Source organism: Sciurus carolinensis, chromosome 4 (assembly GCF_902686445.1).
Source record: "Sciurus carolinensis chromosome 4, mSciCar1.2, whole genome shotgun sequence".
NCBI classification, from domain to species: domain Eukaryota; kingdom Metazoa; phylum Chordata; class Mammalia; order Rodentia; family Sciuridae; genus Sciurus; species Sciurus carolinensis.
Genome location: NC_062216.1, coordinates 43,192,722 through 43,216,102, shown reverse-complemented (window position 1 = coordinate 43,216,102; position 23,381 = coordinate 43,192,722). Strand labels below are relative to the sequence as shown.

The 23,381-nt window shown below is 34.2% G+C and overlaps 1 protein-coding gene across 2 annotated transcripts in view; it reads left to right on the top strand.

The window, feature by feature from the left end:
* The window catches only part of Zdhhc2 (zinc finger DHHC-type palmitoyltransferase 2), a 66,236-nt gene that overhangs the window by 28,674 nt on the left and 14,181 nt on the right, over positions 1–23,381 (top strand). Inside the window, exons 3-8 of one of the 2 annotated variants that reach the window (XM_047551419.1) lie at positions 248–342; positions 9,370–9,490; positions 10,992–11,061; positions 12,042–12,074; positions 16,998–17,118; positions 19,334–19,466. In XM_047551419.1, the coding sequence (XP_047407375.1) occupies positions 248–342; positions 9,370–9,490; positions 10,992–11,061; positions 12,042–12,074; positions 16,998–17,118; positions 19,334–19,466 (573 nt within the window). The remainder of the gene's footprint in view (positions 1–247; positions 343–9,369; positions 9,491–10,991; positions 11,062–12,041; positions 12,075–16,997; positions 17,119–19,333; positions 19,467–23,381) is intronic. The other variant, XM_047551420.1, reaches the window with a different exon arrangement.

The window sequence follows — 23,381 nt, the reverse complement described above, 5'->3', positions numbered from 1 at the left end:
TTTCAATTCGTGGGTGTAGGTATAATTATGTATTTAGGAGTTTTTTTTTTTTTTTAGAAAAAAAATACTCTTGGCATTTGGTTTATATTTAATAAGTTGTGCTTATTCTAGTATGATGCAAATGAATTTTTATGACTTATTATAATTACTAACTTGGCTGTTTTAGAACAAGCAGATGTTTTGTGAGTACCATGATTTGAGTATGTATTTGTGTATCACAATGATAATTATGTTTCTCTCATTTTAGTTGTGTGCCTGATGGCTTATCATCTACTTTTTGCAATGTTTGTCTGGTCATACTGGAAAACTATCTTTACATTACCAATGAATCCTTCAAAAGAAGTAAGTTTAACAGTTATCCTAAAGAGAGGAATTGGTAATACTGATGTCTGAAAAATGAATTTTTTCATTTCATTAGTGTTACAAACTTATTGAGTATAGTGATTTTTTTTTTTTTTTGGATTTAAAAAATGTTGTGTTAATAAATACTTGAATTTTCATTTGATAAAGATTACCTTTGTATCAGATTGTTATTTACTTCCATTATCAACTGTTAGGCATTCCATTTCTACTTTAGAGTCAGATATCAAAATGGGTGGATAGATAGAGCTGACTGGTGGACAGAATTCTATTATAATTATCTTACTAAAGATGTAATAGTTGGCTGTCAGCTGCCGGAAACAACAACAACAAATGACTTAACTTACCTTCTCTACAGTCAAAAAATCTATAGATAGTCCACTGCTTCCAGGTATGTAGACTTCATCTACCTTTTTGTTCTACCATGAGTAGCTTCTGTTTTCAAGACCACCTCTTGGTCTAAGAGGATAGTTCAAGTTACAACTATCATGTCTACATTTCCAGACAAGACTAGAGGAAGTAGGAAAGGGGAGGAGAAGTAAATGCCCTTTCCTTTAAAGATATTTCTAGAAGTTACTGATACCTTTTCCAATTACATTTAGAACTTAGTTATATGATCACATCTACTCAAATGGATGGGAGTTTAGTCAATTTTCAATGGTCATGTTAAGCACTACAGAAGAAGGGAAGAATGATTTGGGGAAAACAGCTTACAGTCTGTGCTACAGTAGGGCTTAAGCTGAATGATCTGATTAAATTAAACTTGCATTTTGAAAAGATCGTTGTATTTGTTTCCAGATCTTTCATCTGGTTCTTGGAGCAAAGGTCTAACTCTTACAGATTTGTGTATTTTTGGCACTTAGTCCAGTACATGTTTGTTGAATTCTTAAAAAAAAAAAAAAAAATAAGTTGAAACATTAGCAATGTTGTCCTAAAGATAAGAAATCACTTAGTCCCATACATGTTTGTTGAATCAAAATGAACTTTGTAATAACAATTTAGTCTTATTAGGCTAAGTTAAAATAAAGGAAAGGAAAAAAAGAAAGTGATCACTTCAGGTTGATTCCTGAAGCAATCAGTTTGAAATGCAGCTGTGGTTAAACAGGCCCATAAATATGCTATCTGACCAGAAAAGAAAATTAAAAACAAAACCACAGATATATGTGCATATAATTAATTTTGTGAATGGACTAGAATGCTTTAATGTATTGCCTTTTCTTCCTCTTCTCTCCACTTCTTTTTCTTTCCCTGCCTCTTTTTGCCTTTCCTACAATATTTAGTTCTTTCCATTGTTTGTCTTCCCTCCATCCTGGCCTTCGTTGTAGGTTTGAAGGAAAATGCTGACTTCTGTAGTAGTCTTATCCACTTTGGTGGTTTGCCTATAATCTCTTTATTGATGACTCCCACATCTATTTCTGAACTCTCCTCTGAGCTTCAAACTTCTGGATCGTCCTGCAAAACATAGCTCCTTGATCTGACATCTCAGTCACAGAACACAGAAGTCATCACCTTCTCCTTCCTTCAGCCATGACTCATCATCTGCTTTTCTATCAGTTAATGCCACTGCCATCCACATGGCAGAGCCATACCCAAATCTTCCTTCCTCCCAAGCCTCCTCCAGCACCCAAGTTCTCCTGATGTTTTCACCTTTGTTTTTTCTAATTCTCTATTTTTTCTGTCATTGTCCTAATTCAGGCTCTCAATCATCTCCCTTGTCCAAGACATTATGATCTCCATGTTATACTGTTTTGGTCTTACCTACATTCCCTTGACAGAACCCTGCACAATGTATCCTCCATCCTGAAGCTGGAGGGTTTCATCTAAAAAGAAATTTAACACTGAGTCTATTGCTTGGGTCTCTTCTGTGACTACATAATCCACAGAGGGAAGTGCAGTCTCCCATGCTTAGCAGCAAAGAACTTCTCTTAATTTCTGGCTTCTTTATACTCTGGTAGTCCTTAACTTCACATAGTTTCCTTTGTACACCACAGCAGTATTTTCTTTCTAGAATATTCTTATCCTTTTTTCATAGAAAAGAGTTCATGTTTTCACCAGTACTAGCTGCTCCTTCTCGGTCTCCTTTTGCTTATTTTCTTATGGACCTCTAAAGAATTGAATCATTCCAGAGCTCCATTTCTGGAACTCTTTTCTTATATATGCACATTTATTCCATTAGCAATTTATTTTAATTTTATGAGCTTCCCATTGCTACAGCTCTCATTAATGCCTGGTCCATTTTTCTAAACTCCAGAGTCATTGACAGCTACCTATTTGACAACTGATAAGAATTTCAGATTCAGCATATCTGAAACCAGACTTCCTATTTCCACCCTAGTTTCCCAGTCCTCCTATTCCTGAAGTTTTCCCATCTCAGTAATGACAAATTTATCTTCTGGTTGCTCAAGCCAAGAATCTTGGACTCATCTTTGGCTACTGTCTTTCTTTCTGAGATCATATCATTCCTCTGCTCAGAACTTCCCTGTGATAACTGATCTTGCTCAGAGTAAAAATCTAGTTCCTCATTGTGACCTCAAAGGCTTTCTGTGGTCTGGCCCACACCTCCTCTCTGACCTACTCTTCCATCTTCAGTGCTATTCTGGCCACATGGGCTTTTATGCTAAACATGTCCCTCCTTCACCAGCTTTGAAATCTATTTCCTCTTGACTTGGAGCACTCTTCCCACATGTATCTGTAGCCAAGGCCTTCACTTTCTTCATGCCTTGATTCTAATGGTATCCTTATGATTGAGGGTTTCTGTGATTATTCAGTGTAAAATAGCAAATTTCCTGTCCCTGGAATTCCCTATACCTACCTAGCCATATGTGTCTCAAGAGAATTTACCCTCTTATATTCTATTCCTTTATTATTATTTTTTGTACCATCACTAGAATGTAAGTCCTACAAGGACATGAACTTTATCTGCTGTCTTCACTACCCCATCACCCAGGCCTACAGAAATGTCTGACCTATAAAAGGTACTCAAAGTGATTGAAAGAAAGTAGAGAAAAAGTTATATATACAGATGCATATTTATGTTTATAGCTTTGGCAGGATTTCTCCCTAAAATTATAAGTGAAATTATCAGCTAAAACATGAAGAAGGGGTGGGATGATTGAGGTTAGCGGTGTAGGGAAGATAGAAAAGATGATTGAAAAGAATGAAAAAGTGAAATGATACAGAAACACTAAAGAAAAAACTCTATTGAAAGAAAAATCAAAATTGATGACAGTGAATTCATAACTCTACTATACTTCATTGGGTAATTTTTTCTACCAAAAACACATGCCTTATTTAGTTCAGACACTGTAGGCAGTAGATATTTTTTGTTACCATTTTATAGATAGAGCTATTAAGTATAAGCATTAATTATCTGAAGGCATCTAGTGCTAACATGTGGCAGAGCTAAGATTCAAATCAAGGTCCTTTTGCCCATTAAGGCCACACTGTTTTCTCTCTACTATGCTCTGACATGTTAGTTAGCCTTTTGTTGCTGTGACCAAAAGACCTGATCAAAGCAACTTAGAGAAAGAAAGGTTGATTTGGGGCTCACAGTTTCAGAGGCTACAGTTAACCCACTCCATTGCCTTGAACCTGAGGTGAGGCAGAATATCATGGTGGAAGGGTATAGTAGAGGAAAGTAGCTCAGTTCATAGCAACCAGGAAGTAGAACAAGGAGCCAGAAAGAAAATATAATTCCCAAGGGCATGGATGGCACAGCGATATACCTCCTCCAACCACACCCCATCAGCCTATAGTTACCACCCAGTAGTCCATTCAAATTATTAATCCGTCAAATGTATTCATCCACTGATGAGGTTATAGCTCTCATAATTTAATCATTTCACTTCTGAGTAGTCCTGCATGAGCTTTTCAGAGAATGCCTCATATCCAAACCATAACATCTGGTATGAAAAGTAGATACCACAGTGGGGTGGGTGTGCCCAGTACATTAACTGAAGCTTCAGGAAAAAATAGAGAAATTTCTGTTTATATGTTATTGTTTTAGTGTTTCTCTTTTTTTAAAGTTTGCTATTTAAGGTATATATTACATGACAATACATGTATTAAGAAATAAATACTCATATATTAGCAGTAAAATTTCACATTATTTCTTATGGATAGGAATACATGGTCAAAAGAATTTGGAGATACTGTTTGAAAGAAAACAACCTTTGTTAGGTGGTGAAGGTTCTTGGATTTTTCCATTAAAATACAATGTCTTTTACTTTTTCAGCAGCTGGAGACCCCTCACTTGTAAAATGAGGGTCCTGGATTTTAACTGACAATAAAACACTCTCACATGCTAAAAAATTTTTGAAAAATTGCACCAAAAATGTAGGAAAAGAGGAAATATAAGAAAATAATGTTAATATTTTCTTGTGACTGTAGAGAGGATATAAGAAATCTGGAACATATGAATCAAAATTACCTTTTTCATAGCAAGATTGTTAAATCCATCATAGTTTTTCAGCTCATTAGAGTTTCTCCCACTATTAAGGTAATATAACCATACTAAAGTATATTTTGAAAATGGAAACTATGCAAAAAGAAAAAGGAAAAAATTTCCACACTGCCACTGGGATTACAGGCATGTGCCTCTATACCTGGTTTATGTCTTAATTTGTATATTTTAGATACTAGTAATGTTTTATATTCATCCTATGTGAAATAGAGCGAGTAAACAAAGATATATAGTTCTGTGAGTTTTCTGTTTGTTTTTTATTAGATCTTGGTTGTCTTTTTTTAATTTATATATTCTTTTAAAATTATACTCTCCTTTAATCTGAAAACTACCTGTGAGTTCAGGTCTTGGTTGCTAATGTTCTCCAGTAAAAGGAAAGCAGGATCCTTGGAGAAATCACTGATTTTTGAATACTCAGAATGGTTGGGGCATCTTTAAGTGCCAGAAAACAAGGAGGTGACCAGAAGAAAAACTGATGGGGACATGTCAGAAGGACCTGAGCCAACTGAAGTGACTCCTGATGACAAAGGTGGAATAATTTGAGCAAATTCAGTAAATTTAGAAAAATATTATTGGATTATAACCCAAAGTAAAAAACAAATGAGACTACTGATGTCAATAAATGAATGAATAAAGAGGTAGAAGAGAAACAGCTATTGTTTAGAAGAAGTCTAAGTATTTATACAAATACTTTTACCTCAAAGACGGGAGGAATAAAATCCTCACTCCTTAAATGTGAGCTTCACATGGTAAATTTCTTCCAAAGAGTACAGGGTGGGAGAGGAGAATTAATGAGTAAATTGCCCAAAGCTTTCAGTCAGATGACTTGGTTTAACATCAACAGTGACAAGTGGTGGTGGTAGTGTGTGCCCTTGATAGGACATGACGAGAATTGCCCTTTACCTTTGTCACCCTCCTCCTCAAAACCCACAACCCCAATCAAATTATGGGATATATTTTTTTTTCATGAAAGAAAAACTTTAGATGGATTATAATAGATGGGCTCCCTACAAAGTACCTGAAGAGTAATAATCAAAACTGTTAAGGTAAAAAAATAAAAAAGGAAAATCTAACAAACTTGACCCAAGGAAATATGACAAAAGTACTATGGTATCCTGGCTGAGATACTGGATCAGAAAAAGATATTTGAAAATGGAGAAAATCTGAATAAACTATGCTAAACTTTAGTTAATAATGTATCAGTTTTGGTTCATTAATCTATCAAATGTCCCATGCTGAAGTAAGATGTTAACAATATGGGAAACTTTATAAGGGAGTATAGGGATTTTCAACTATTTTCTCAATTTTTCTCTAAATCTAAAGTGTTCCAAAAAAATGAAACTATTTAAACGAAAACAAATTAGCATATCAAGAACTGTCACATCTGGAGGTTGGTTACCTATTCTACCCTAAGAGATGTTCTGTTCCTTCAGAGATCTACAAATAGCATCTTTCTTCACATCTGTGATGTGGTATGCCTTTGCATCAGAATGCATTTATTTGATGTATTCCAGGGTATATCTTTTGGCCTCCATATTAATACCAGTTTTACCAATCTGTATTTGATTTCTTGGTGCAGATCCAGGTTTCTGTGTTTTGTTTGTATGTTTGTGGTAGTGGAAATTGAACCCAGGGGTGCTTAACCACTGAACCACATTTCCAACCCTTTTTTTATATTTTATTTAGAGACAGAGTCTCACTAAATTGCTTAGGACTTTGCTAAGTTGCTAAGGCTGGCTTTGAACTTGCAATCCTCCTGCCTCAACCTCCCAAGCCACTGGGATTACAGGCATGTACCACCATGCCTGGCCACTATGTTTATTCGTTAAGAACATTAAACATACTAAGGAATCTTCCAGTTTTAGCACTCCCCAGAACTTTTCTCTACAGTGAAAAGGATCCAAAAACTGTAAAAAATAAAGGTAATATTATTTAATTCAATCCATTTGACTAATTTTAGGTTTTTTTACCAAAGTAACTTACAATACTAGGTTTTACACTAAGTTTAGAAATGTGGATGGAATATGTATGTGCCTGAATAATGAGAATCATGGTTCTGAGTATGTAAAGTTGGGGACAAGGACATAAAATAACTTTTTCCTTGACATGCAGTGATCTGACCTGGCCTTACAACATCACATGGTGCTATGCCTGATGTGCCAAACAAATAGTTCCAAACAGGATACCCAGTTCTATTAAGACCATTAGTGTGTCTGCATTTCAATTCTTTCAAGACACTTAATAGCACTTTCAATTGTTAATTTCATAGCAGTGCCATCTACAAGTACATGATGCCCAGCATAGAATTTTTATTTGAGAAAGAAAAAATCTCATAAATCTTCTGGTCAATGAAGATGATCACATGTGATCGATCAGTGAACAACTTGAATCTTTCTCAGTTCTTGAATTCTGTGAAGGTCCAAACGCTGACAACATTTTCATACTCTTAGCTTCCCATCAGAGTTCTTTTCCAGAGTCACTTTGAAAATAATAGAATGAACCTAGAGATTCGTTATCCATTTGGGAGATAGTTTCCCACCTGTTGGAAAGGTGGTTCCCGGTGTTTTCTTGGATTCAAGATATTTAGATCTGCTGTTTCTCCTGTCCAGCCTCCAGGATCAGCCTCAAGGCACTTTGCTGAGCTTCCAGAGTTCACACTGCTCACAGCCCGCACAAGACCTTGTTTACATATTCTAGCTGTCAGAATAGTGTATAAACAGGCTTCATTTTTAAAAAGGTGAATAATTAAGGTAGCAAACTCGTGAAGAGCAGCTGATAGAAGGGACACACGAAACCTTCCCTAAATGTGGCCTTTACTTACTTGTGTTCATTTGGAGGACTGGTTGAATTTGAAATACTTTGAAGTTACAACAGAAGAATTAGTTAACCTAGAGAATAGTTCTCTCAAATACATTAGAAACTTAGAAGAAGCCTTACATGTCTACTCGCTTAATGCTAGTGTTTTGTAGTTTTTTAGAATTCATAGCATGTAAATTTTATACTTGGAGAAAACTTCTTTCACCTTAATGGGTCTGAAATTTTATGATCAGATTGAAAGGTTCAGGCATACAGGAATAATATTAAAATTTATTTACATTTGAAATCTGGAGACTTGTTTCTATCCTTAAAATAACCTTGGCAGAATTGTCAACTGCTGAACAAAGATTTTTTTTTTTGAGGGGGTGGGTACCAGGGATTGAACTCAGGGCACTCAACCATTGAGCCATATCCCCAGCCCTATTTTGTATTTTATTTAGAGACAAGAGTCTCACTGAGTTGCAATTAGCACCTTGGTTTTTACTGAGACTGGCTTTGAACTCACAATTCTCCGACTTCAGCCTCTGGAGCTGCTGGGGATTATAGGTGTGTGCCACTATGCCTGACTGAACAAAGATTTTTAAGTTTATTTCTCTGAGGATAAAGATTTAGGCTCACCATGACCTTTTTTTTCATTATTTTTCTTTCTTTACCATACTTACATCTCTTTTAAAAAATTCATAAAATGCTTTATACTTACCAAAAAGTATATGTAATATACTATTTAGAGAACAATAAAATGAAAACATCTAACAATCACTTAGTCATATTTTCCATATCTCCTACATACTTCTTACTGGTATTTCTTGGTATACTCAAGAAATAACAACTACTCTGCACTTTGTTAATTATTCCCTTTTTCTTTATAATTTTATCACATATACACGTATTTTTAATAATATATAGATCACTTACATCGCTGGTTTTAAAATTTTGTCAGAAAGGAGTCATTCTGTATATGTTCTGTAAGCTGGGTGGTTGTTGCTGTCTTCAGTAATAGGTTAAGATTGGGTTCTTTGTTTGCATAGCTGTCATCCATTAATCATTAAGTGCTAACAGTGTATTGAATGTATCCTATCCCAGTTTATTTCCAGTACCCTTTTGATGGACACTTGGTAGTATTTAGTTTTTTACATTTCAAAAAATGATGCTGTGGTTATCCTTGTTCACATCTCTTGAAGCATGTTTATAGAAGTTCATACAAGAGACTAGTTAAACTTTTTTTTTTGGTGTGTGTTATTATCAAATAAAAATAATTGTTTTATAATTAGTTGGACCAATTTGAACTAGAGATTTTGTGTGGTGATTGACCCTAAGGTAAAACTTACTTGGATGAGAAAATGTGCTTGATTGATTTTTTTCTGCTTTTGTTCCTAATGGTATCCAAATGAAAAATTTATCAATTGAGCCATATGTATTTACTGGGCCATTTTATCCATCATATAATTAGTATTTGGATAGAAAACTAAGACTTATAAGCATTTTATATATCCTATTCCTTTTGAGTTTCCCAAATACCTGAAAATGTAGATATACTTATTATACTTTTTCTAGATGTAAAAAGTAGTGATCCATGAGGTTAACAGACTTTTCCAGATTTGAAATTCTATTACTTCTCTGAATATACTATGTATCATTAATATTTTATAAGTACCTTTGGGTATAGTGGAGTAGACCAATATGTCATCCTCCTTCAAAAATAATGATTAAAATGTAAATTTATTCCACAGTTCCATCTCTCTTATGCAGAGAAAGACTTGTTGGAGAGAGAGCCAAGAGGAGAAGCCCATCAGGAAGTTCTTAGGCGAGCAGCCAAAGATCTTCCCATCTACACCAGAACCATGTCTGGAGGTCAGTGTGGATAATGAGGGTCTTGGAACAGTGCCCAAATGATGCACTGTGGTGACTGTTACAAAAAAAATGTGTGTATTTAAAACTGTCAAACACTCATCTCAAAAGAGTTATTTTTTGGGTTGCTATAAAATGTTTCTGTACAATTCACTTAAACAGAATGGAAACATGAATAACTGGTGCAGAGATCTCAACTAAATTAGAATTCACTCTAATTCTGTTTATGTCTTCTAAGTTGTGACTCGGTGAAGATGTAAAAGCTGCTAAAATCTTGCAAGAGTATTCATGTTGCAGTATGTTTTAAAGTTTTAATTATGGACTTTCCTATTTGTACTTAAGGGAGCAGTATCTAAAATGAATATGAATTAATAACTTCATATGCACTTTTCATAAATCTAAAACTATGATTCTGCAAATCATGTAAGATATTTAGATGTTGGTACAGTTTCTTTAGCCACCTTTAAAATTTAAACAATTTTTTTTTTTTTTTTTTTTTTTTTTTACAAATACAACTAAATACATCTCTTCCTTGGGTCTGATTTTTAAGGCAGTTTAAAATCTAATTAAACAGTTGTATTAAAAACTGACACACATGGACTATTGATACTTGTCCACCAAGACTTACCCAGAAATTCTTTTATAACTTTAGACCTGTGCTTCACATTATAGCACCCATTGACCCATTTAGTTATTAGCTGTCCAAGTATGACTAGTCAAAAGTTGAGATGTGCTTTAAACATAAAATACGCAATTGATTTCAAAGATTTAGTATGGAAAAAAGAATGTGAAATATCTCATTAATATTCTTACATTATTTATATTCATTTCTAACCTACTTCAGAATCATAATTGAATAATTGAAGTCTCACACACAATTTATATCCTGTTTGTTTTCACTGTTCCTCAGTGATCAAGTGCATCCTGTAAGACGCTTCTGTACTGAAATGACATCTTCACATCAGCTATCTGTATTCATATCTGTATTATAGAAGAAAAGATGAGGGGTTCAGTTACAAGAATTAAAATTCTCTATTGGAAGTACTTCCTCCAGTACTCATTTCTAACCTTGTATGCTGCCCAACAGAGATGTGAGATCTTTCCCAATTATGCAACTAAGAGAGTTTATCAATTTTTCAAATATGTTTCTGCAGTTGTATCTTTTCACCCAGTTATACACAAGAAATAAATTCATTTAATTGGAGACTATCTACCTTAATAGAAATGGACATACCTGTGCCTTACTATGACTGTTGACTATGGAGAACACCTTAGAAAAGTTTTCCAAAGAGATCCTCTGTTCTTTGGAAACATTTCCACAGAACTCTGATTGTAGGCACATCTCTCTTTTTTTGTACTAACACAGAGTTGAATACCTTCTTTTTACCAAGTTTAAATTCAGTATGCATTTTAGAATTTAAATTTGGAGAAATGATAAAAGCCATTTAATTGTACATTCAATTCTGTGTTAAATCTAAGACTAAGTGGAGCTTTTTGTTCCTAGCAATCCGATATTGTGACAGATGCCAACTTATAAAACCAGATCGTTGCCATCACTGTTCCATCTGTGATAAGTAAGGAAACCTGTTTTCTACTTCTAAAATATCTGCATGCTAGTGGTCTTTTAATTTAGTATTTATTCTGTTTTCCAGATTATCACCTTTTTTTCCTTTTTTATGCTTCTCAGATCATTATTAGGAAATATAGTTGGTATAATCATTTGTATTAATACCAATGTGGCTTAGGACCATAGTCACTTGCCCCCTTCCCCACACACCCCATGATGACATGAGGTGCTTGATTTTCTGCAGTTCTGACTTGGATAGTTCAATTTAGTAAATACTTCTGTGAGAATTTTCCATTTAAAAAAGTTTTTTTTGTAGTTGTAGATGGACAAGAATGCCTTTATTTTATTTGTTTATTTTTTTGTGGTGCTAAGGATTGAACCCAGTGCCTCACACTGAGCTACAGCCCCAGCCCAGCATTTTCCATCTTTATAAAGATAATTCACTTGACTTCATAACAAATATTATTATATATTTAGTGTGCTACATAAATAGTACAGTTTGACTTAATGATTAATATTAAAGGTAAAATTTTATCCAGACTTTCCATAAGATGTTGATGTTTTGTACTTTTTAAAGCTTAAGGTAGTTGTATATTAATATATCATTTTTTTACAAAATGATTTGATTTGCATTTTAAAGCATATAGATTTTAAATTCAGGTACTATTATTAAGTGGGAAATGTTGGGTGTGCCTTTAATCCCAACTATATCAGAGGCTGAGGCAGGAGGAACTCAAGTTCAAAGCCTGGGTGGTCAGCATTGTGAGGCCTCATCTCAAAAACAAACAATATTTAAAAAGATTATAGTTCTATTATTATATCACAACTAAAATCAGCTATAGTATTTTTTTAATGACAACTTTTGCTATTACCTTTTATATAAGTAATTTTGCAATATTTTACTTGCCATAAATAAAACAATGTTTTAAATTTTCCTTTTATAACAATGTGATTAAAAATTTGTGGGGTGTTGACTTTTTTTTTTAGATGTATTTTGAAGATGGATCATCATTGTCCATGGTGAGTAGGCTCTGTACTTAAGTAGGCTTAGGTCTCTTGTACATTTTTATAAATCGAGTCATTTCTGTATTTAAATATTTTGGCAAATGAAATGTTTCCTTAATTGACCTAGAAGCACTTCCAGATTCAGTTTCTAATGTTTGTTTAATTAGCTCAAAAAAGTCTTTATTTAGGAGTATTTTTATAAAATAATTTTAAAACAGATAAGTTAATAATATAAAAATTAATTTTACGTTTTCTCAGTAGAGTTTTCTTTATATGCACATACATAAACACAGAAATTCTAAAGTCTTTTCCAGAAATGTGCACAAAGATTTTCCCATTAATTATACATAATACTAATAAAACCTCATGGAGGTTTCTAAGGAAGAATCAAATCCCTGAAGCTTTATCCATTATTTTAAATAAAACTTGATATTGAGGAATAGAATATCAAATACACAAAAGTACAGAACTGTTTAAACAAGATATTCTACTTAGAATTTACTAATGTTTTCTAATATTTCTAAGTTATGAAGTTAAGTTACTTAATAGAGAACTATTTGAAAGATCAGATTCATGAAAGTTGATTTTCTGCCCTTTTCCTGTAATTTTCAACTCTGACAACCAGGCCAAGCTTGCCAGCAGGTTGAATTTGGACATTAGTCTTACTTATTCCACAAACCTTGTCTCCTTTCAAGGGTGGTGCCACAGGAAATATACACATGCCCACAAGTCTACACAAGACTCCGTTTGAAATATGTGAAGGGAATGGTTCTGGGGCTGGGGAGATAGCTCAGTTGGTAGAGGGCTTGCCTCGCAAGCTCAAGGCCCTGGGTTCAAATCCCCAGCACCGCAAAAAAAAAAAAAAGGGAATGGTTTTCTTTATAGCAGGAAATAGGGAATATAGGGTTTATAGTAGCCTAGATTTCTCTTCCTTTCCTTCAACTAGATTTCCTTCTTTAAAGTGTTAAGATTAGTCAACTCCTGTAAGAATGATGTTCTTCTTAAAGAAAGATCTCTACAAATAACACCATTTGTACTAATTTACATCTGTGTTATTTTTGTGAACAAGTGTTCCCCCACCCAGTATTTTCAACTGTAAGTTTTTTTAATCCTCCTATATTCCTCTTTGCCCCCACCATACCAGATTCTGTCAGTGTCCCACTCACACCCATGACCCACCTGTGAGTTCATCACACCTGTAGAGGACAGTTCCCATGCCTGCAGACATCCCAGGCACCTGTATTTCTTTGCTTCTCCATCTGTGGTCTCTCTTCTACCTCGGTTGGTTTGTTCAGCTCACAAGCTGGGCAGTCCAGAAGTGCCAGGGAATTATTAGCCCAGGGCCACCCTCAACCAAGGAGGACCTATCCAGTTACACAGTTTAGTTGGCATTCTCCCTTCTCTCCCTACTCCCCTCCCCACCTTCCTTTTTTTCCCTTTGTGCTGGGGATACACCCCAGGGTACTGCATATACTAGGAAGGTGCTCTACCCTTAAGCTATATCCCCAAACCCTCTCCCTTCTCTGTCTCAAACTATATCAAAGTTCTTAACTTGGGGTCTGCTTTTAGGGAAACCATACTAATACTCTCCTTTCTGGATTGCTGTGGATTCTGGATATATTTAGCAGTGGTAAAATAATCTGGATCATAAAGTTGATTCTAATTTTTCCAATTTAATAGAAAATTGGGATGATAATGAACAGAGAGGTAAAAATAATTAGAATTCATTCCAGACCAGTACATACCTATAAAGCTTGCTATGTCCTTGCTATACTCTCAAAATTATAAAAATAGAAAATAATGATTTGCCATTATGGCAGTCTTTCTAAACCTGCAATTAATTTGACTGAATAAGAAACTTATAGGATAATTGGACAATCTTTCAAATTTTGACAGATCCTATTAAATAACTGAAAGGATACAGGCATAAGACTCTGGATTTTTTAAAAAATAGGCTCACATTTCATTTCATACCTGCATACTGTCTTACACTCTTCCTTTAATGGTAATATGGAAGAAGTTTAACGACCTGACTGCTTCCTGCACTGTTTCTTCCCATCTGCCAGCCCCTGTCCCCACCACCATCTCAGCTATGGCCATTCCCTTGAAGAAAGCAATAGCCATGTCGATTTGTGAAGGGTTTGATGCCAAGGTCCTAATATTCAGCAGATGACTGCTGAGTGGAGCATTCAATTTTTTAAAAAATATCAAATTAAAAATTTAAGTTAAAAAATGTGTAGGTCTGGGTGTGTGGCTCAGTGGTAAAGTGCATGCTTAGCATACACAAGTCTCTGGGTTCAATCCCCAGCACCCAAAATGCACACGCACATTATGGTTCTAAATTCAAAATTAAAAACAGTGACCGTGTTCTTCTAGTCCCTTTTCCCTTTTCACAGAGAATCACAGGTCTAAATGTGTATGTGCAGGGGTATCCCAGCCTCCTTTTTAAAAACAGTTTCTCTAGTATTAGCTTTACTGGCTTTCTATTAGAGAAGATTTTTCATTAAGTATAAAATTGTAATTCATTATATATTAATAATACTTCCACATATTTGTCCAAAATTAGGTAACACAAATAAAACAATTTTAGCTTTAATTTATTGAGTGCCTACTGTATTCTAGAGACCATACGTATAATCTGACCATGACAGACAAAGTAGAAATGACTTTACCCATTCTCTTTGTTTGTTTGTTTTGTGTTGCTGGGATTTGAACCCAGGGCCTTGTGCATTTGAGGCATTCACTCTACCAACTGAGCTGTATCCCCAGCCCAATTTGTCCCATTTTAAAAGGAAGGAAAGTAAAGCTAAGAAAACTTGAAATGTGGACTCAAAGTTATATGGTATTTTAGACTTGAAAGGCCACATTCTTCCCAATAAATTGTGTTCTTTTTCCAGTTTAGACTCAGAAAACAATTGCCCTGAACAGAGCCAACAGCTGTGCTTACAGTATTAAAGGGATATTTACCTAGAACATGTTGTTTCTTCATGTGAAGTCATTCCTTTTCCAGATTGAAGAAGCTCAGACTTGGATTGGGTTCTCTTCCTTTTCCATCTGAGTCTTCATACTAGTAGGCAGTTAAAATGTCTAGCCAAAATCTCTCTGTCATAAGAGGAAGGTATTATTTAAAAATAAATGTGATTACTCTGTTTCTTCTAGTAATATACATATAAAATTCTCTCTAGATACATTTCAAACTCTAAGATACATGGTCTTTATTTACTGAACTTCTACCATGTTTTCTACCTCTGACATGCAAATTATTCTTAATAGAAGTTAAAGGAAGCCAAATTGGTTATTATAAAATCTGTGATCAAAATCATTTTAGTCTATAAATACAAATGCTCTTCATCACTTACTCTAAAAGCTGCTTCTTACATTCTTGTAGGAAGGGAAGCAATCTGTCCTGTCCTCTCTAATTCCCCCAGTCCACAAGAATAATAGCTGACACCCACATTGTCCAGAGTCTTACAGCACCTCAACCTTCACCTACCCATTCCTTTATCTTGAAACCAGCATAAGAAAGCAAAGGTGATACCTTGTATCCTTTTGAGACAGACTATAGTTAGACTGTACAGAATATTACCAGTGTTACTTCTTGCCATTAATTCCTTCTGATGCCATGAAAAGCAATCTCAGCAATTGGTTCACTTTCCCACTGGAATCTCCAGAGCTGAAAATATAACTGCTTACAATGTGCATCCACAGTTTTGGAAACCCTCAGGAATTCCTTTCCCATATGTGAGACCTTAAATTCAAAAATTACTAAATCTAATGCTGCTTCCTTTACCTTATTTTTTATAACCACTTTTCATGTGAACATAGTTTTATTTTTAAATCTGGAACAAAAAATTCTTAATTTATTACCAAAGTCAATAGAGAGCTTATTTTGCTAACACTCAAGTGAGAACAAGGACATTTGAGGAGAGGAAACAATATGTATGTGTTCTATAAAATAGATTCATTTTGTCAGATAACACTGAGTTAACTCAGTAAGCAATGATTTCAGCCAATTTGATGGATTTGTTGTATCACATCTACCTGAGGTTATCCTGTAATACCCTGATCTTTATGAGAAGGGAAAAAAATCTTTAAGAGAAAGAATAACTAGAAAATGAGTTGTATTTATATTTTTATTGATTGATAAAGTTTGGCATTCTACCCTTCCCCACCTACCACATAGTGATTAGAATAATAAGAACTGAGAATCCTACTACATAATGATTTTAGAATAATAAGAACTGAGAATTTGTTAATATACATATTTGGACATTGTATCATATAATACAGAGCTGGATGTCAAAAATGATCTGAGTGGTTTTTTTTTTTTTACAGGTAAGGACAATGAAATTCTAATTCACTATTTTACTTTCTCAGGGCCATATAATTATTTAGTGTCAAATATGCATTACTACTTGGCCCCCAATTTTATTTCTTTTCTTAACCCTCTCATTTAATATGCTTTGACAATCTGGTTGCTTCAATCAATGATGGCATGCACGAAGGAATATGTGAAGGCAGTTTAACCAATCAGGGAAAATGTAAAAGATGTAACTTAATCATAATTGGTTATTGAACCCAAAGATAACATAGAAGGAGGACTTAGTTTCTTTAATCTGCCTGACTTTACTAGTTATCTCACAAGCTCTGTGCTTTTAGGCATGTGCTTATTCATATAATTGGACATGAAATGTAGTTACATTAATCACAATTTATTAAAGTAGTATTAAATATCATATATTGAAGATCTAAGCACAGAAACTCCTATTTTAGTAAAACTGATTTTTTTCATGTTTGCATGTGTAAAGAAATTTTCTGACTTAAAGAAATACTAACAAATTTTAAATGAAAGAAAACCAAACACTGTTAAATTTGAACATATTTATAACTAGACTGAAGATGTAAAACTCATTGAGACTGTTTTTGTTTTGTTGGCAGGGTGAACAATTGTGTTGGATTTTCAAATTATAAGTTCTTCCTCCTTTTCTTGGCTTATTCTCTGCTGTACTGCCTTTTTATTGCTGCTACAGATTTACAGTATTTTATCAAATTTTGGACAGTAAGTTGTTACTTTAGTGACTTTTCTTCGGTTTATAAAAATACATGACATATAACGTAGATTTCCAGCAGTGAATTATTTCAGATACTGACTTTACAAGATAGAGTTAATTCACATACAGTCAGTCCTCTTTATTTGCAGACTCTGTATATTTTAATTTGCCTTCTCAAAATTTATTTGTAATATCAAAACCAGTACTCACAGAACTTTCATGATCATCTGCAGACATGTGCAGAGTGGCAGAGTTTTTGAGTGTTCCACGCGCGTGCTCCCCATTGAGGTGAAACAAGGCAGAGTTCTGCCTTCTTGCTTCAGCTCTCACACTGTGAACAAATGTGCTACTCACGGTCTGCTGCCATGTCTTTTGCATTTATGTGCTTTTTGTTGATTTTGCTGTTTAAAGTGGTCTTCAAGCATAATGCTGAAGTGCTGTCTAATGTTTCTAAACAAAACTGATGTGTTGAATGGAGGAAATACGTTAGATAAGCCTCGTTAGCCTAAGTTATAGTGCTGTTGGCCACAAGTTCCATATTAATGGTAATAAGGGACCTTTTAGCAAAAACCCATGTAAAACAAGGTTGTGAATTGGTCAGTTGATGTAGATGTTATGCCAAGAGTCTTGCAGGAACCTAACCCTGCATTGTCCCTAGGAGCAGCGGTTGAGGATTCACAAAGTCAGTGTTCATGGTAACCTTATAGAACATATCTACTGCGAGTAATGATAATTGACTATATAAGAAGGTATTTTTCTGTATTTAAAAATAGATGTGTTTTCATGTATAAGAAGATTTCTTGAAACTTTTATTATGTCTTCAATTTTTAGTAGGTATTGTTCTATTAAACTTTTAGGACTCATTTTTTTCTGTATTATATATTTTTTCCCAAATCTTAAATCTTTTTAAAATTCATAGACTAATATATTCTGACATGAATTATTACATGTTTAAATAATCACATCTTAATTTATTTTACTGTATATATTTTGACATTGCTGTTCTAAGACAATATTAAAAGTATATTAAACATCTGAAGATATTCCTTGTGAATGGCAAATGATCTTAAAAAGCAGTTTATTCCTTATCAGAATGGATTTAGTATTTTCATTAAATTATCCTTTATTATGATGATAATTTCTGAATTGTTAGATCAAGTTTTTGGGTCGAACCAGATATACTACCAAAGAATTGTTGAATACCTATTGTGTGCCAGTTACATTACTAAGTGTTAGGAAGACACAGGTGAAGGGATCTGCTCATAGCAGTTTCCAGTTTGAAGAATGATCTCTAATGAATGCCTGGGGGAATATTAATTCACTGCTTCTCATTCCTGCGAGTGGTTTTCATTCCAAACCACAAATACATTTGACATGGAAGGTCCAGAGTTTTCATTGTGCAGACTCCACTGTTGAAAACTACTAGTGAGATCTTATGACCAGTGTCAATATGACAGGTACTACAGAAACACTATGACCTTATATCCAATGGGGCCGCCATGGCCACTCTGGTGCTTCGCTAATGTCCCATATCCCTGTGCCTTCCATGCTAGAGCCAATTCAGGTCTCCTTTGACATACCAACAGTCAAGATCAAACTGATTTTGCTTTGAGGTGACTCGTTTCAGCCCATGGACATTGTAAAGTTTATTTTAGACAGGTGTTATTCACTAATCTTGACCTTTTCTGTGATGTTATTTAAAATAGCTTGAAGCATTATTGTGGATGTGTTGTTATACGTTTTCTTTTAGTCGATGCTGTTTTTTTGCAGTAATATCAAACATCACTGAGAATGGTAACTAAATTGGGCCAGTTAACCTTAATTTGCTGGCATTATAATAAAACTATTTAAACATTTGTGAATCTGTAGTATGTTAACAAAACATGTTCAGGTAGCAGATTTAAAACATTTTATATAGTTCCTTCTATCTCACTTCCTACTGTTACACTTTATACTATGCTGTCATAATTTTTCTATGATTTGATTACATAAGATAAAATAAATACTCTAAATTTTAATCTTTGCCATATATACATATTCCAGCATTTAATATGATGCAATATATATTTATTTTTCTCCTAAAGTTTTAACACCATGTATCTTTCTCCATATCTAAATTTAGAAAAAAAATTTAAGCAAAAAGAAACTTACTAATTTACTTATAAAAATAGAAGGATAAGTTTCCCTGTGACAAAACATGTTATTTTCTTCCTTTCTTTATAGAATGGCCTACCTGATACTCAAGCCAAGTTCCATATTATGTTTTTATTCTTTGCTGCAGCTATGTTTTCTGTCAGCTTGTCTTCTCTGTTTGGCTATCATTGTTGGCTAGTCAGCAAAAATAAATCTACATTAGGTGAGTATTAAATTATTGTAGTTGACAGAACTTTAAATACATACATAGATACTCATTGAAAGTTGCCACATGATTAAACATCAGCCTGTCCTGAAGTGGTAAAAATCATTATTTTTTCAAGTTCTTTTGCATGTGGATAGTCACATAGACACATGTAAGTTCATTCATTTCAAGTATTTAGTGGTCATTCATGCTCTGCAAAGCATTGTGCATATACAGTGACCAAGAGGAAAACAGTCTATTGAGGGGCCCCTAAATTAATCATGAAACACAAAACTAATTACAAAATGCAAAATAGCTTGAATGAAGCAAAGAATGAATAAAGAAGTGTGAATAAAGAATTGGGGATGATGGAAGGAACCTATTTAGAATGAGCTGGCAGGAAGGAGCTCACCACAACAAAAAGTACTTAACCTAAGAAGTCACCCATGAAAAGAGCCAGAGCAGAGAAAACAGTATGTTTAATACCCTACAGATATGGGACTCAGCACAGCAGTGCTTAGAGGGAAATGTATAGCTGTATATGTCCATTTTAACAAGGGAGAGATAACTTAAGAAATCAGAAAAAGAAGAGCAAATTTAACTGAAGGCCAGCTGAAGGAAGGAAGTAATAAAGATAGGATATCATGGAAATAAAAAATAAAAAATTACAGAAAACCAATGAAACCAAAAAAATTGATGATTAACTAACAAGGAAAAAAGTAAATACTCATCACAAAAATCAGAAATGAAAATGGGGACATTACTACTCAGTTTTTAGAAATGAAAGAATTGTAAAAGATTATTATGAACTATTGTATATTAAAAAATTGGTAACCTAGATGGAATGGACAGATTACTAGAAACAAACAAGCCACCAAACAGATTCAAGAAGAAATAGAAAATCAGAACTGACCGATAACAAAGAGATTGAATCAGTAATGCTTCACAACACAGAAAAGCCCAGGATAAGTTGGCTTCGCTGTACATTAACAGAGAAAAGAGAAAAAACACATCATCTCAATTGATTCAGAAAAAGTAGGTAACAAAAATCTAATACTCTTTCATGATTAAGAGAAAATACACTTAGCAAATTTAGAGAAGGGAACCTCCTCAACCTGATAAAGGGCGTTTATGAGAAATCCACAGCTAAACTCAGACTCAGAGGTGAAAAACTGAAAACTTTCCCTCTAACATCAGGAACAAAACATGGATGTCTCCTTACTACTGCTATTCAACATTATACAGCAAATTCTAACCAGAGCAGTTAGTCAAGGAAAATCAATAAAGGCAACCAAAGGAAAGAAATACAACTATCCCTATTCACAGATCACATGATCTTATATAAGAGTATCTAAAGATTCACAAGAAAAACAGTACTAACAAACTATCTGGATAACTGAATAAAATCAATATGGTGCCAAATCAGTTATGTTTCTCTGTACACAGAAAAATGAACCATCCAAAAAGGAAATTAAGAGTATCATTCCATTTCAAAAATTTTTAAAAGAATAAAATACCTAGGAATAAATTTAATCAAGGAGTTTCCACACTAGCACACTAAAAACTACGAAGCATTGTTGAAAGAAGTTAACAAATACTTAAATAAGTGGTAAGATTCCCTATGTTCATGTACTGGAAGATTTAACATTGTTAAGATGGCAGTACTACCCAAAGGGATTTATAGATTCAGGGTAATTCCTATTTTGCATAAATGCAAAAAAGGTTGATCCTCATATAGAATTCATATAAAATTACAAGAGGACTCAAATAGCCAATATAATGTTCATCAGCAAAAGAACAAAGTTGGAAGATTCACATTTCTGATTTCAAAATTTATTACAAAGCTATAGTGATCAAAACAGTGTGCTACTGACTTGAGGGGATATATATCTCCATATATATGTACCTCCTCATTCTGTTCTGTAGTCTTAATCATATTACATTGATTGATACATAATCACACACACACACACACACACACACACACACACACACACACACATCTCCAGAAATAAATCCATATATTTTTAGTGAATTGATTTTTGACCAGGTTGTCAAGACCAGAAATGGAGAAAGGCTTAATAGCTTTTTCAAGTTGCTGGAATGACTTGAATCCACAAGGTAGAACATGAAACTGGACCCTTACCCCACAGCATATACAAAAAATTAACTCAAAATTGATCAACAAGCTAAGTGGAAGTGCTGAAACTGTGAAACTTAGAAGAAAACATAGAGATACATCTTCAGGACCTTGCAAATGGCTATGTAGTCTTAGAATACCAAAAGCATGAGAAAAACAGAAAAATTAAATAATTTAGACTATCAAAATTAAAAACTTTATAGCAGCTCAATTCACAATAGCTAGTTTGTGGAACCAACCAAGATACCTTCAATAGATGAGTGGATAAAGAAACTGTGGTATATATACACAGTGGAGTATTATTCAGCCATAAAGAAGAACAAAATTATGGCATTTGCAGGTAAATGGATGGAGTTGGAGAATATCATGCTAAGTGAAATAAGCCAATTCCAAAAAACCAAAGACCAGATGATTTCTCTGATAAGTGGATGGGGACAGGGAGCGGAGGCAAGAATGGAGTAAGGGTGGATTGTATAGAGGAAAATGAGGAGTGGGGAGGAGGTGGGGGAAAGGAAAGATAATAGAATGAGACAAACATCATTACCCTGTGTACATGTATGATTACACAAATGGTGTGAATCTACTTCATGTACAACCAGAGAAATGAAAGTTGTACCCGATTTGTGTACAATTAATCAAAATTTAAAAAAAGAAACAATAAAAAACTTTTGTGAATCACAGGATATTATTAGGAAAGTAAAAAACAACCTGCAGAATAATATTTGCAATAAATATATCTGATAAGGATCTCATATCCAGAATATACAAAGAATTCTTATAGCTCAACAACAAAAAGACTCAAAAAACTGGCAAAGGATATGAACAGACATTTATGTAGAGAAAACACACAAATGATCAAGAAGCACAGAAAAACATATTCAACCTCATTAGTCATTAGGAAAATGCAAACCAAAACCATAGTGAGCTATCACTTCACCACTAGGATAGCTATAATAAAAAAACAGAAACAAGTGTTTGTTGGGATTTGTAGAATTTAGAACCCTTTTATAATTCTGCTGGGAACATAAAATGGTGCAATCACTATTAAAAACAGTTTGGCATGTGATAGAATTATATGACCCAGTAGTTCTACTCCTCAGGGATATACTCCAAAAAATTGAAAACAATCTAAATGGATGCTTGGACACCAGTGACCCTAAAGAACTATTTACAATAGTCAGAAGATAGAAGCAACCCAAATGCCCATCAAAGGACAGAGAAAATATGGGCATTTCTATACAAAGGAACATACTTCAGCCATAAAAAGGAATGAAGTACTGACACCTGCTGCAACACACGTGAACCTTGGAAACATGCTAGGTGAAAGAAAACAATCACAAAAGATTATGAATTGTATAATCCCATTTATAGGAATGTCCAGAATAGGTAAATCCATGGAGGAGGAAAAATTGTGTTAGTGATTGCTTGAGGATAAAGACAGAAGAGACTGGAGAGTAACTGCTTAACGGTATAATAATAAGAATATTATGGGGCTGGGGAGATAGCTCAGTTGGTAGAGTGCTTGCCTTGCAAGCACAAGGCCATGGGTTCGATCCCCAGCACCCAAAAAAAAAAAAAAAAGAATATTATGAAACTTCATAAAGGTGATTGTTGCACAGAATTTATAGTGAGTGCCAGTAGTTTGTTCACTTCGAAAAGATTTTGTCTTGTGAATTTCACCTCAATTTAGAAAACAAAACAAAACAAAACAAACCCAAAAAACCAACCACCTGTAGGAAAAGAGCTAGCACCACTTGAGAAACCATCCACGGGGCTGGAGCATAGGAAGCTAA